This window comes from Mustelus asterias, chromosome 5 (genome assembly GCF_964213995.1).
Source record: "Mustelus asterias chromosome 5, sMusAst1.hap1.1, whole genome shotgun sequence".
Taxonomy (NCBI): Eukaryota; Metazoa; Chordata; class Chondrichthyes; order Carcharhiniformes; family Triakidae; genus Mustelus; species Mustelus asterias.
This window is the reverse complement of record NC_135805.1, coordinates 144,423,163-144,436,726: the sequence shown is the minus strand read 5'-3', so window position 1 is coordinate 144,436,726 and position 13,564 is coordinate 144,423,163. Positions and strand designations below refer to the sequence as shown.

General features: G+C 46.8%; 1 protein-coding gene across 3 annotated transcripts in view; it reads right to left on the bottom strand.

Moving 5' to 3' along the window:
• LOC144493861 (NACHT, LRR and PYD domains-containing protein 3-like) overlaps positions 1–12,202 on the bottom strand; it is a 76,130-nt gene extending 63,928 nt beyond the window's left edge. For 2 of the 3 annotated variants that reach the window (XM_078213437.1, XM_078213435.1), the window contains exon 1: positions 11,892–12,202. In XM_078213437.1, coding sequence (XP_078069563.1) covers positions 11,892–11,933 — 42 coding nt within the window. In that variant the 5' untranslated portion in view covers positions 11,934–12,202. Of the gene's footprint in view, positions 1–11,528; positions 11,638–11,891 lie in introns of those variants that run through there. The other variant, XM_078213436.1, reaches the window with a different exon arrangement.
• Between the last annotated feature and the right edge of the window lie 1,362 nt (positions 12,203–13,564).

The following is a 13,564-nucleotide window of genomic DNA, read 5'->3' as shown; positions in this document are numbered from 1 at the left end:
GTTTTTCCTGTGTTATTCGAAGAAAGGAGAATTATGAGTGTCAGGCCAGTTTGTTGTTCTCGCTGTCGGATGTGGGAGGTCCTGGAGTCTCCTAGCCTCCCGGACGTCCATATCTGCGCCAGGTGCGTCGAGCTGCAGCTCCTAAGGGACGGCGTTAGGGAACTGGAACTGCAGCTCGATGACCTTCGTCTGGTCTGGGAGAATGAGGAGGTGATCATAGAAATCATAGAAACACTACAGTACAGAAAGAGGCCATTCGGCCCATTGAGTCTACACCGACCATAATCCCACCCAGGCCCTACCCCCATATCCCTACATATTTTACCCACTAATCCCTCTAACCTACGCATCTCAGGACACTAAGGGGCAATTTTAGCATGGCCAATCAACCTAACCCGCACATCTTTGGACTGTGGGAGGAAACCGGAGCACCCGGAGGAAACCCACGCAGACACGAGGAGAATGTGCAAACTCCACACAGACAGTGACCCAAGCCGGGAATCAAACCCAGGTCCCTGGAGCTGTGAAGCAGCAGTGCTAACCACTGTGCTACCGTGCCGCCCGTAGAGAGGTGTTACAGGCAAGTGGTCACACCGGGGCCACGGGAGGCAGACAAGTGCGTCACGGTTAGGAATGGGAATGGAAAAGGTCAGGTACTAGAGAGTACCCCAGTGGCTGTGCCCCTTAACAATAAGTACTCCTGTTTGAGTGCTGTTGGGGGGAGCAGCCTACCTGGGGGAAGCAACAGTGGCCGTGCCTCTGGTGCAGAGTCCGGCCCGGCAGCTCAGAAGGGTAGGGAAAGGGAGGATGAGCAAACTGACCACAGGGAGCAGGGTACAGGGAGCCATTCAAGTGGGGGGCAGAAACAAGAAATGTAGTAGAAATTGGGGATAGTACACTTTTGGATGCTGTTGGGGCGGGGGGGGGGGGGGGGGGGGGGACTTAGCAGGGGTAAGCCATGGTGTACAGGTCACTGGCTCAGAGCCTGTCCTTGTTGCTCAGAAGGGAAGGGGGGATCGGAATGGGGGGATAGGAGTAGAGGATTAGTCATTGGGGACTCCATAGTTAAAGTGACAGATAAGAGATTCTGCGGGAACGAGAGAGGCTCGCAGTTGGTGTGTTGCCTCCCAGGAGCCAGAGTCCATGATGTCTCGGATCGTGTTTTCGAAATCCTTAAGGTGGAGGGGGACCAGCCCCAAGTTGTGGTTCACATAGGCACTCAAGACATAGGTAGGAAAAGGGATGGGGATGTAAGGCAGAAATTCAGGGAGTTAGGGTGGAAGTTTCGGGCTAGAACAAACAAAGTTATCTCTGGTTTGTTACCCGTGCCACATGATAGTGAGGAGAGGAATAGGGAAAGAGAGCAGTTGAACACGTGGTTACAGGGATGGTGCAGGAGGGAGGGTTTCAGATACCTGGACAATTGGGGCTCTTTCTGGGGTAGGTGGGACCTCTGCAAACAGGATGGTCTGCACCTGAACCAGAGGGGTACCAATATCTTGGGGGGGGGGGAAATTTGCTAATGCTCTTCGGGAGGGTTCAAACTAATTACGCAGGGGGGAGGGTACCTGAATTGTAGCTCCGGAGTAGTGAGGTCATGGATGAGGTTTCAGGGTCGCAGGAGTGTATTGGCAGGCAGGAAGGTGGTTTGAAGTGAGTATACTTCAACGCCAGGAGCATCCGGAACAAGGTGGGTGAGCTGGCAGCATGAGTTGGTACCTGGGATTTCGATGCTGTGGCCATCTCGGAGACATGAATAGAGCAGGGATAGGAATGGTTGTTGCAGGTTCCAGGGTTTAGATGTTTCAGTAAGTGCAGGGAAGGTGGTAAAAGAGGGGGAGGTGTGGCATTGTTAGTCAAGGACAGTATTACGGTGGCAGAAAGGACATTTGATGAGGACTTGTCCACTGAGGTAGTTTGGGCTGTGGTTAGAAACAGGAAAGGAGAGGTCACCTTGTTGGGAGTTTTTTTTATAGACCTCCGAAAACTTCCAGAGATGTAGAGGAAAGGATTGCAAAGATGATTCTGGATAGGAGCGAAAGTAACAGGGTAGTTGCTATGGGGGACTTCAACTTGACAAATATTGACTGGAAAAGCTATAGTTCGAGTACTTTGGATGGGTCAGTTTTTGTCCAATGTGTGCAGGAAGGCTTCCTGACACAGCATGTAGATAAACCAACAAGAGGCGAGGCCACATTGGATTTGGTAGTGGGTAATAAACCAGGCCAGGTGGGATTTGGAGGTAGGTGAGCACTTTGGTGATAGTGACCACAATTCGATTACGTTTGCCTTAGCGATGGAAAGGGATAGGTATATACCGAAGGGCAAGAGTTATAGCTGGGGGAAAGGAAATTATGATGCGATTAGGCGAGATTTAGGTGGCAAAAGGTTGGGGAAGGAAACTGCAGGGGGTGGACACAATTGTAATGTGGAGCTTGTTCAAGGAACAGCTACTACGCGTCCTCGATAAATATGTACCTGTCAGGCAGGGAGGAAGTAGTTGTGTGAGGGAACCGTGGTTTACTAAAGAGGTTGAATCTCTTGTGAAGCGGAAGAAAGAGACTTATGTTAAGATGAGACGTGAAGGCTCAGTTAGGGCGCTTGGGAGTTACAGGTTAGCCAGGAAGGACCTAAAGAAAAAGTTAAGAGCCAGGAGGGGACATGAGAAGTCTTTGGCAGGTAGTATCAAGGAAAACCCTAAAGCTTTCTATAGGTATGTCAGGAGTAAAAGAATGACTAGGTAAGATTCGGGCCAGTCAAGGACAGTAGTGGGAAGTTGTGCGTGGAGTCTGAAGAGATAGGAGAGGCACTAAATGAATATTTTTCGTCAGTATTCATACAGGAGAGGGACAGTGGTGTCTAGGGGAGTACTGAGATGCAGGCTGTTGGACTGGACAGGACTGAGGTTCAAAAGGAAGTGTTAGCAATTCTGGAAAGGGTAAAAATAGATAAGTCCCCTGGGCCGGATGGGATTTATCCTAGGATTCTCTGGGAGACGAGAGAGGAGATTGCAGAGCCTTTGGCTTTGATCTGTGTCGTCATTGTCTGCAGGAACAGTGCCAGAAGACTGGAGGATAGCAAGTGTTGTCCCCTTGTTCAAGAAGGGGAGTAGGGACAACCCAGGTAATTATACACCGGTGAGCCTTACTTCTGTTGTGGGCAAAGCTTTGGAAAGGATTATAAGAGATAGGATTTATAATCATCTAGAAAGGAATAATTTGATGAGGGATAGTCAGCATGGTTTTGTGAAAGGTAGGTCGTGCCCCACAAACCTTATTGAGTTCTTTGAGAAGGTGACCAAAGGAGGTGGACGAGGGTAAAGCGGTTGATGTGGTGTATATGGATTTCAGCAAAGCATTTGATAAGGTTCCCCATGGTAAGCTATTGCAGAAAATACGGACATATGGGATTGAAGGTGATTTAGTGGTTTGGATCAGGAATTGGCTCGCTGCAAGAACAGTAAGAAGTTTAACAACACCAGGTTAAAGTCCAACAGGTTTATTTGGTAGCAAAAGCCACACAAGCTTTCGGAGCTCTAAGCCCCTTCTTCAGGTGAGAGTGGGAATTCTGTTCACAAACAGAGCATATAAAGACACAAACTCAATTTACATGAATAATGGTTGGAATGCGAATACTTACAAATCAAGTCTTTAAGAAACAAAACAATGTGAGTGGAGAGAGCATCAAGACAGGCTAAAAAGATGTGTATTGTCTCCAGACAAGACAGACAGTGAAACTCTGCAGGTCTAGGCAACTGTGGGGGTTACAAATAGTGTGACATGAACCCAATATCTCGGTTGAGGCTGTCCTCATGTGTGCGGAACTTGGCTATCAGTTTCTGCTCAGCGACTCTGCGCTGTCGTGTGTCGCGAAGGCCGCCTTGGAGAACGCTTACCCGAATATCAGAGGCCGAATGCCCGTGAGCGCTGAAGTGCTCCCCAACAGGAAGAGAACAGTCTTGCAGCGTCGACAACGGATGAATGAACACCGCTCGACAATCACCAGGCAAGACTGTTCTCTTCCTGTTGGGGAGCACTTCAGTGCTCACGGGCATTCGGCCTCTGATATTCGGGTAAGCGTTCTCCAAGGCGGCCTTCGCGACACACGACAGCGCAGAGTCGCTGAGCAGAAACTGATAGCCAAGTTCCGCACACATGAGGACGGTCTCAACCGAGATATTGGGTTCATGTCACACTATTTGTAACCCCCACAGTTGCCTAGACCTGCAGAGTTTCACTGTCTGTCTTGTCTGGAGACAATACACATCTTTTTAGCCTGTCTTGATGCTCTCTCCACTCACATTGTTTTGTTTCTTAAAGACTGGATTAGTTGTAAGTATTCGCATTCCAACCATTATTCATGTAAATTGAGTTTGTGTCTTTATATGCTCTGTTTGTGAACAGAATTCCCACTCACCTGAAGAAGGGGCTTAGAGCACCGAAAGCTTGTGTGGCTTTTGCTACCAAATAAACCTGTTGGACTTTAACCTGGTGTTGTTAAACTTCTTACTGTGTTTACCCCAGTCCAACGCCGGCATCTCCACATCATCGCTGGAAGAAAACAGAGGGTGGGTGGTTGATGGGAAATATTCATCCTGGAGTTCAGTTACTAGTGGTGTACCGCAAGGATCTGTTTTGGGGCCACTGCTGTTTGTCATGTTTATAAATTACCTGGATGAGGGCGTAGAAGGATGGATTAGTAAATTTGCAGATGACACTAAAGTCGGTGGAGTTGTAGACAATGCGGAGGGAAGTGGCAGGTTACAGAGGGACATAGATAAGCTGCAGAGAGGTGGCAAATGGAGTTTAATATGGAAAAGTGTCAGGTGATTCACTTTGGAAAGAGTAACAGGGTACAGAGTACTGGGCTAATGGTAAGATACTTGGTAGTGTGGATGAACAGAGGGATCTGGGTGTCCATGTGCATAGATCCCTGAAAGTTGGCACCCAGGTTGATAGGGATGTTAAGAAGGCATACGGTGTGTTAGCTTTTATTGGTAGAGGGATTGAGTTTCGGAGCCAGGAGGTCATGCTGCAACTGTACAGAACACTGGTGCGGCCGCATTTGGAGTATTGCGTACAGTTCTGGTCGCCGTATTATAGGAGGATGTGGAAGCATTGGAAAGGGTGCAGAGGAGATTTACCAGGATGTTGCCTGGTATGGTGGGAAGGTCGTATGAGGAAAGCCCGAGGGACTTGAACTTGTTTTCGTTAGAGAGAAGGTTAAGAAGTGACTTAATAGAGGAATACAACATGATCAGAGGATTAGATAGGATGGATAGTGAGAGCCTTTTTCCTCGGATGGTGAAGGCTAACATGAGGGGACATAGCTTTAAATTGAGGGGTGAGAAATATAGGACAGATGTCAGAGGTAGGTTCTTTACTCAGAGTAAGGGCGTGGAATGCCCTGCCTGCAGCAGTAGTGAACTCGTCATCATTAAGAGCATTCAAATGGTTGTTGGATAAACATATGGATGATATTGGAATAGTGTGGATTAGAGGGGCTTTAGATTGGTTTCACTGGTCGGCGCGGCATCGAGGGCCGAAGGGCCTGTACTGCACTGTAATGCTCTATGTTCCAAGTGTGGTTGTTATTGCCTCTTCGAAAAATCACCTTCGTCAAATTTGTCCCTGAAATCCGGTCCATGTTCAGCCTTCCTTTCTCTCCAAAATACTTCACATTGTCATTAACTCCTAAATCCACAGACAACTTTCTTGGAACTTGTAAGTTTCCACTTCTGCCACAATATTGAAACAGCTCTTATCAAAGTCAAAAATGACATTCTATTAGAACAAGTGGTCAATGAAGTCCCTTCAGCCGTCGCTACCTCACTGAAGCCTTTGGCACAGTTGATCACATGATCCTCATCTCCACTGTTGTCCAACTGGATATAAATGGTTTGATTGTTCCTTCTTAAATTTTTATCTCTTAAATTCACGAATCACTGGCATGAGTTTCTCTTCCCACTCCCACACTATTATTTATGGAGTCTCGCTGTCTATCAGTTTCTCATAAATTTTCAGAAAATAAAATCACTTTACACATGTAAGATGAGGACAGCCACTGCTCTAAGAGCCTGCTTCCTGTAACCTAACCTGCAGCAAGTCTCATTTTCCCATCACCTGTGCTCATCGTCCCAAACCAAATATTTTCATGGCCTCACCCTGCCCATCTATATAACCTACTCCAACCTTAGATGTTGGCAATATTTCTGCATTCCTGCAGAACCAACCCTTATTTGAATTTTTCTACATGTGGGGGCCTTGCCTTCAGCTGCCAACGTCCCAAGCTCTGGAATCCTGTTCATAAAACTCTCCTGCCTATAAATCCCTTTTCAACTTTAAGCTACTCCTTAAAAGCTATGCATCTGTTTCTGAGAGTCCTTCCTGGTACTCCTTCTGTATTTTGGGATACTACCTCAAAGTAAACAGAATCTCAAAGGAAAACTGAAAGATCAAAACAAAATCTCATTCGAGTTTCAGTTTGCATCCCAGTCCCTGCGATGCCCACCAAGTAAGGAATTCCTTGATCATGCTGGCAGACATGTCATGCTCCCTTTCCATGGGAAAGCAGCAACTAGCATGGCCAGAGTAAAGACACAAGTTTTCTAAAAGACAACCCATTGAATTTTCTCTGCACATAGCGAATAATCGCCGACCTGGCCAAGCTCAGGAGCAGGCCCACAAGGAGCTCTTCCCTCTCCCTCCACTTTCTCTGTACCGAGTACACAGAGATCAGAAATGTGGGACTATAAACAAAGTTGATGGGGGCGACACAGTAAGACAGCGGTTAGCACTGCTGCTTCACAGCACCAGGGTTCCATTCCCGGCTTGGGTCACTGTCTGTGTGGAGTTTGCACATTCATAGAATCATAGAAACCCTACAGTGCAGAAAGAGGCAATTTGGCCCATCGAGTCTACATCGACCACAATCCCACCCAGGCCCTACCCCCATATCCCTACTAATTTTACCCGCTAATCCCTCTAACCTAGGCATCTCAGGACACTAAGGGGCAATTCTAGCATGGTCAATCAACCTAACCCGCACATCCTTGGACTGTGTGGAAACCGGAGCACCCGGAAGAAACCCACGCAGACACGAGGAGAATGTGCAAACCCCACACAGACAGTGACCCAAGCCGGGAATCGAACCCAGGTCCCTGGAGCTGTGAAGCAGCAGTGCTAACCACTGTGCTACCGTGCTGCCCATTCTCCCCATGTCTGTGTGGGTTTCCTCCGGGTGCTCCGGTTTCCTCCCACATTCTGAAAGATGTGCTGGTTAGGTGTAATGACGCGAACAGACGTCGGACTGTGGCCACTAGGGGAATTGTACAGTAACTTCATTGCAGTGTTAATGCAAGCCTTACTTGTGACTCATAAATAAACTTTTTAAAAAGTTAAAAATGGGAGCAGCCTTGGACGTGGGAGGGGTGATTGAGGCTCAAGCAAAGGAGGTGACAGGTATGCAGCAGAAGACCTTGCAGGCAAACCCTTCCCACTGCGGTGTGAAAGGTATGGGGAGAGGGGATATTTCCAGAAGTCGATTCAAATTGCGGGCACTGGTTCCAGAGGGAAGAGTTTGGAGCTGATGTGAAATTCCACGTGTCACACTGTACAGTTGCACACTTCCTTGTCTCCAACTAAGCTGTGCCCTTTCATTTGCCCAATGAGCAAATGTAAATGTAATTTAGTCTCAAATCAGTAAATTCTGCAAATTTAGCTGAAACTGTTCCCCAGCGTTAAACCATCAAATTTCAGATCATGTAAAATTCAATTATCTGTTGTTTTACTCACAGTGATAAGAGTATAGAATCCCGACAGTGCAGGGGGCGGCGATTCAGTCCATCAAACCTGCACCGACAACAATTCCACCCAGGTCCTATCATCCCAAACATTTTTGGGAAGAAAATGCAAACTCCACACTGAGAACCCGGTCCCTCACACTGTGAGTCAGGAGTGCTAATCACTGTGCGTCAGGAGTGCTAATCACTGTGCCACCGTGCCACCTAAAGGAATGACTGAACCAGATTGTTTTTTTTAAAAACAGTAATGATTTCATGGTCATTGTTAAGACTTTTACATTTATTGGGTTCACAATTTGTCTGGAGCTCTGCACGGCAATGTTCCAGTGCGACAGGTGAGTTATGGTAGGTTACAGGAACCGTGGTGCATGAAAGCTGTAACGGATTTAGTGAGGAAGAAAAGAAAAGCCTACAAAAGGTTCAGGGAGCTAGGTAATGTTAGAAATCTAGAAGAGTATACGACTAGTAGGAAGGAACTAAAGAGGGAAATTAGAAGAGCCAGGAGGGGACATGAGAAGGCCTTGGCAGACAGGATAAAGGAAACCCCAAGGCATTCTACAAGTATGTGAAGAGCAAGAGGATAAGATGTGAAGGAGTAGGACCTATTAAATGTGACGGTGGGAAAGTCTGTATTGAACCGGTTGAAATGGCAGAGGTACTCAATGAATACTTTGCTTCAGTATTCACAGTGGAAAAGGATCTTGGTAGTTGCAGTGCAGACTTGCAGTGGACTGAGAAGATTGAGCATGTGGGCATTAGGAAAGAGGATGCGTTGGAGCATCAAGTTAGATAAATCGCCGGGACCGGATGGGATGTACCTCAGGTTACGTGGGAGGCGAGGGAAGAGATTGCTGATCCTCTGGCAATGATCTTTGCGTCGTCAATGGAGACGGGAGAGGTTCCGGAAGATTGGAGGATGGCGGATGTGGTTCCATTAATCAAGAAAGGGAGAAGAGATAGCCCAGGAAATTATAGACCGGTGAGTCTCACCTCAGTGGTAGGTAAGTTGATGGACAAGATCCTGAGAGGTAGGATTTATGAACATTTGGAAAGGAATAGTATGATCAGAAGTAGCCAGCACGGCTTTGTCTGAGGCAGATCATGCCTTACGAGTCTGATTGAGTTTTTTGAAAATGTGACTGGACACTTAGACGGGGGAAGAGCGGTAGATGTGGTTTATATGGATGTCAGTAAGGCGTTTGATAAGGTGCCCCATGCAAGGCTTATAGAGAAAGTGAAGGGGCATGGGATACAAGGGGACGTTGCTTTGTGGATTCAGAACTGGCTTGCCCACAGAAGACAAAGAGTGGTTGTAGATGGGTCTTTTCCAGAGTGGAGGTCGGTCACCAGTGGGGTGCCCCAGTGATCTGTTCTGGGTCCCTTGCTCTGTGATTTTTATAAATGACCTGGATGAGGAAGTGGAAGGATGGGTTGGCAAGTTTGCTGATGACACAAAGGTTGGAGGTGTTGTGGATAGTGTAGAGGGATGTCAGCAGTTGCAACGAGACATAGATAAGATGCAAGACTGAGCGGAGAAGTGACAGATGGACTTCAACCCAGATAAGTGTGTGGTGGTTCATTTTGGCAGGTCGAATAGGATGGAAGAATGTAATATTAAGGGTAAAACGCTTGGCAGTGTGGAAGAACAGAGGGTTCTTGGGGTCCGGGTTCATCGGACGCTCAAAGTGGCGTCGCAGGTAGAAGCTGTGGTTAAGAAGGCATATGGAATACTGGCCTTCATCAATAGAGGAATTGAGTTTAGAAATTGGGAGATAATGCTGCAGCTGTATAGGACCCTGGTCAGACCCCACCTGGAATACTGTGCCCAGTTCTGGTCGCCTCATTACAGAAAGGATATGGAAGCCATAGAACGGGTGCAGAGGAGATTTACGAGGATGTTGCCGGGATTAAGTGGTATTCCTTATGAGGATAGGTTGAGAGAGCTAGGTCTATTCTCCTTGGAGAGGCGAAGGATGAGAGGTGACCAGATAGGGGTGTATAAGATGTTGAGGGGTATTGATAGAGTAGATTCTCAGAGGCTTTTACCCAGGGCTGAAATGGTTGTCACGAGAGGCCACAGGTTTAGGGTGTTGGGGAGTAGGTATAGAGAAGATGTTAGGGGTAAGTTTTTCACTCAGAGGGTGGTGGGTGAGTGGAATCGGCTGCCAGTCGTGGTAGTGGAAGCGGATTCGATTGAGTCTTTTAAGAGACTTTTGGATAGGTTCATGGAGGTTAGTAAGATAGAGGGTTATAGATGAGCCTAGAAGGTAAGGAAATTGTTCGGCGCAACTTGTGTCCTATGTTCTAATTTCACCATCTGCTGTAGTGAGATTTGAACTTGTATCCTCAGAGCAGCATCCTGGGTGTATGGATTACTAGTCCAATGACAATATGACTATGCCACCACCTCCCCATAATAAATACTTTAACAGTGTGCATTTCCACATAGAGTTACATAGAACATTACAGTATAGGAACAGGCCCTTCAGCCCATGATATTGAGCCAAACAGGACACCAAATGAAACTAATCCCTCCTGCCTGCCCTTGGTCCATATCTCTCTATTGTATCTGTCTATATTATCATCCCTGGCAGCGTGTTCCACCGTATCTACTTGTGTGCCAAATCCAATGTCTAATATAGTCCCAATGTTTGAATATAGAAACATTTGATTCACCTAAAAGAGCTGAATTGCCTGCTCTTGCTCCTAATCCCTATATTACATAGAAACATTGAAGATAGGAGCAGGAGGAGGCCATTCAAGCTTGCTACGCCATTTATCATGATCATGGCTGATCGTCCAACTCAATAGCCTAATCCTGCTTTCTCCTCATAACCTTTGATCCCATTCACCTCAAGTGCTATATCTCGCCACCTCTTGAATGCAAGCAATTTTTTGGCATGAACTACTTCCTCTGGTAATGAATTCCACAGGCTCACCACTCAGTGAAGCAATGTCTCCTCATCTCCATCCTAAATAGTCTACACCAAATCCTCAGACTGTGACCCCTGGTTCTGGATATCCCTGATGTGGAGATGCCGGCGTTGGACTGGGGTAAACACAGTAAGAGTTTTAACAACACCAGGTTTAAGTCCAACAGGTTTATTTGGTAGCAAATACCATTAGCTTTCGGAGCGCTGCTCCTTCATCAGATGGAGTGGAAATCTGCTCTCAAACAGGGCACAGAGACACAAATTCAAGTTACAGAATACTGATTAGAATGCAAATCTCTACAGCCAACCAGGTCTTAAAGATACAGACAATGTGAGTGGAGGGAGTATTAAGCACAGGTTAAAGAGATTGTATTGTCTCCAGACAGGACAGCCAGCAAGTCCAGGAGGCAAGCTGTGGGGGTTACTGATAGTGTGACATAAAGCCAACATCCCGGTTTCGGCCGTCCTCATGTGTCCCACCATCAGGAACATCCTTCCCGTATCTGCCCTCTTTAGTCCTGTTAGAATTTTATAAGTCTCTGTGAGATCCCCCCTCATTAATCTGAAAACCAGCAAAAACAATCTTAACCTAGTCAATCTCTCCTCATACATCAGTCATTCCCAGAATCAGCCTGGTAAACCTTCGCTACACTCAAGAGCAAGAACACCCTTCCTCAAAAAAGGAGACCAAAACTGCACACAATACTCTCAATGTGGCCTCACGAAGGCCATGTATTGCAGGAACACATCCCTGCTCCTGTACTCGAAACCATTCGCAATGAAGGCTAACATACCATTTGCCTTCTTTACAGACTGCTGCACCTGCATGTTCCTATGTCACCACACACAGTCTGATCTCCCTGGCTCCATCCTCCCCGCCTCCATCCTCCCCGCGATAAATACTGTCTGATGTTTCACTGTTTTTTCTGTCTCGGGTTTGGTTTGGTTTCGTTTCGTTTCGGGTGAAAGGCGGAAATTCGCCATTTTTTCTCCAGACTGAAGATTAATAAACAAGGACTGTTTCTGAACATTAAACAATATAACAATAACACTAGATATACTCAGTGTTATAACCAGTTAATCTCTATGTTCAGGCTATAGTGATCAATATTCAAACTATTTCTTATTCATCTCAAAGCATTTCCGCTCGCGCTCACCTGGCCTGACCGCGTCTCACTCAAAAAGGCAGTGCGGCGCATGCGCTCTGAGCGGATCCGCGCCTTTCCTGTTTGTGGGGAGATTCTGTCCTTGCGCAGCGCCCAGTGTGACGTCACACTCACTGTGTCCGGGACGCGGGCAGGTGGTTTAACGGCAGAGGCGCGTCACACGCACCCCAGATACAATTAGTGCTTTAATCCAGTTAATTCTCTATATTCAGACGAGATTGATCAATCTTCAAACTGTTGCTCAGCATTAATTTCAAACCATTTCCGCTCGCGCTCATTTGGCAGCGCTGCACCCCGCCCCCATGGGCGGGACTCGACGCAGACCCTCCGCTGGTTGGCGGATCCGGGTGTCAATCACCCAATCGCAGCCAATAGGAGGCTCGGGCGTGTCATTGATTGGCACAATTGAAACAAACATGAGAAACAGAAAATGGTTCAGGGAGGAGAGAGAGAAAAAATGGTTCAGAGACAGAAATATGGTTCAGGGAGGAGAGAGAGAAAAAATGGTTCAGAGACAGAAATATGGTTCAGGGAGGAGAGAGAGAGAGAGAGAGACAGACAGACATAAAGAATGGTTCAGTGACAAAAGAGAGACACACATAATGGTTCAGGGAGGAGAAAGAAACACACAGAGAGAACAGGTCGGAGAGAGGAAACAGACAGAATGGCTCAGGTCGGAGAGAGACACAGAGAGGATGGTTCAGGGAGGAGAGGGAGAAGCAGAGAGGATTGTTCAGAGAGGAAAGAGAGAACGGTTCAGTGTTCTTGTGTGAAGTACATTTTAATCTTTAGATTTTAGCTTTATCTCCAGGCAAATGTAGCCTTGACAGCACAACCGCACTGCTGTGTTTCTCTGACTGACGGTACATAGGAACATTGGAGTTAGAGAAGAAGTTGCCAAACTCAGCACTTGGAGCCTTCCCCGCCACTCAATCAGATCATGGCTGATCTCCTCCTGGTCTAAAATCCACCTCTCCACCTGTTACCCATATCCCTTTATCTCTCTTTTATTGGATGTATATCTATCTTGAAACCATTCAACAATTCAGACTTCACTGCACTACAAGGCAGTGAGTTCCACAAATTCACCACCCTCTGCAAGAAATGGTTCCTTCTCAGCTCCTATACCTCGATTTGATCTCGTCTCATCCTTCTAAACTCCAGCATGTACAAGCCCAAACTGTTTAACTTTTCCTCATACGTCAACCCCTTCATTCCCGGAATCAATCAGGTGAACCTCCTCTGAACTACTTCCAATGCCTTCATATCCCTTCTCAAATAAGGAGACTAAAACTGGACACAATACTCCAGATGTGGTCTCACCAACACCCTGGCTCTTGTATGAGTTGGTTGACAGCACCAATGCACACCTTTGCAATCGAGCCGCCGCACTGGATGGTATCCCACTTTACGGTCATGTTAGCAGGAGAGAATTTCAAAGAAATTACTCAATGCTTAGGGTTGGTCCTCGCATGAAATAGTTTATTTTCGCTGACTTCTGTTAAACCCAGTGCCTCTCTCCAATGAACAAAGGAAAAACACCATTCTTATACATTTTTCAAACATCTGCACAGCCCATCACAGCTGGACCTTATTCAATAATATTGATTACAGATTACATGCAGCAGTCACATATCCAATGAAAAGGCATTACGTAAGGTGGG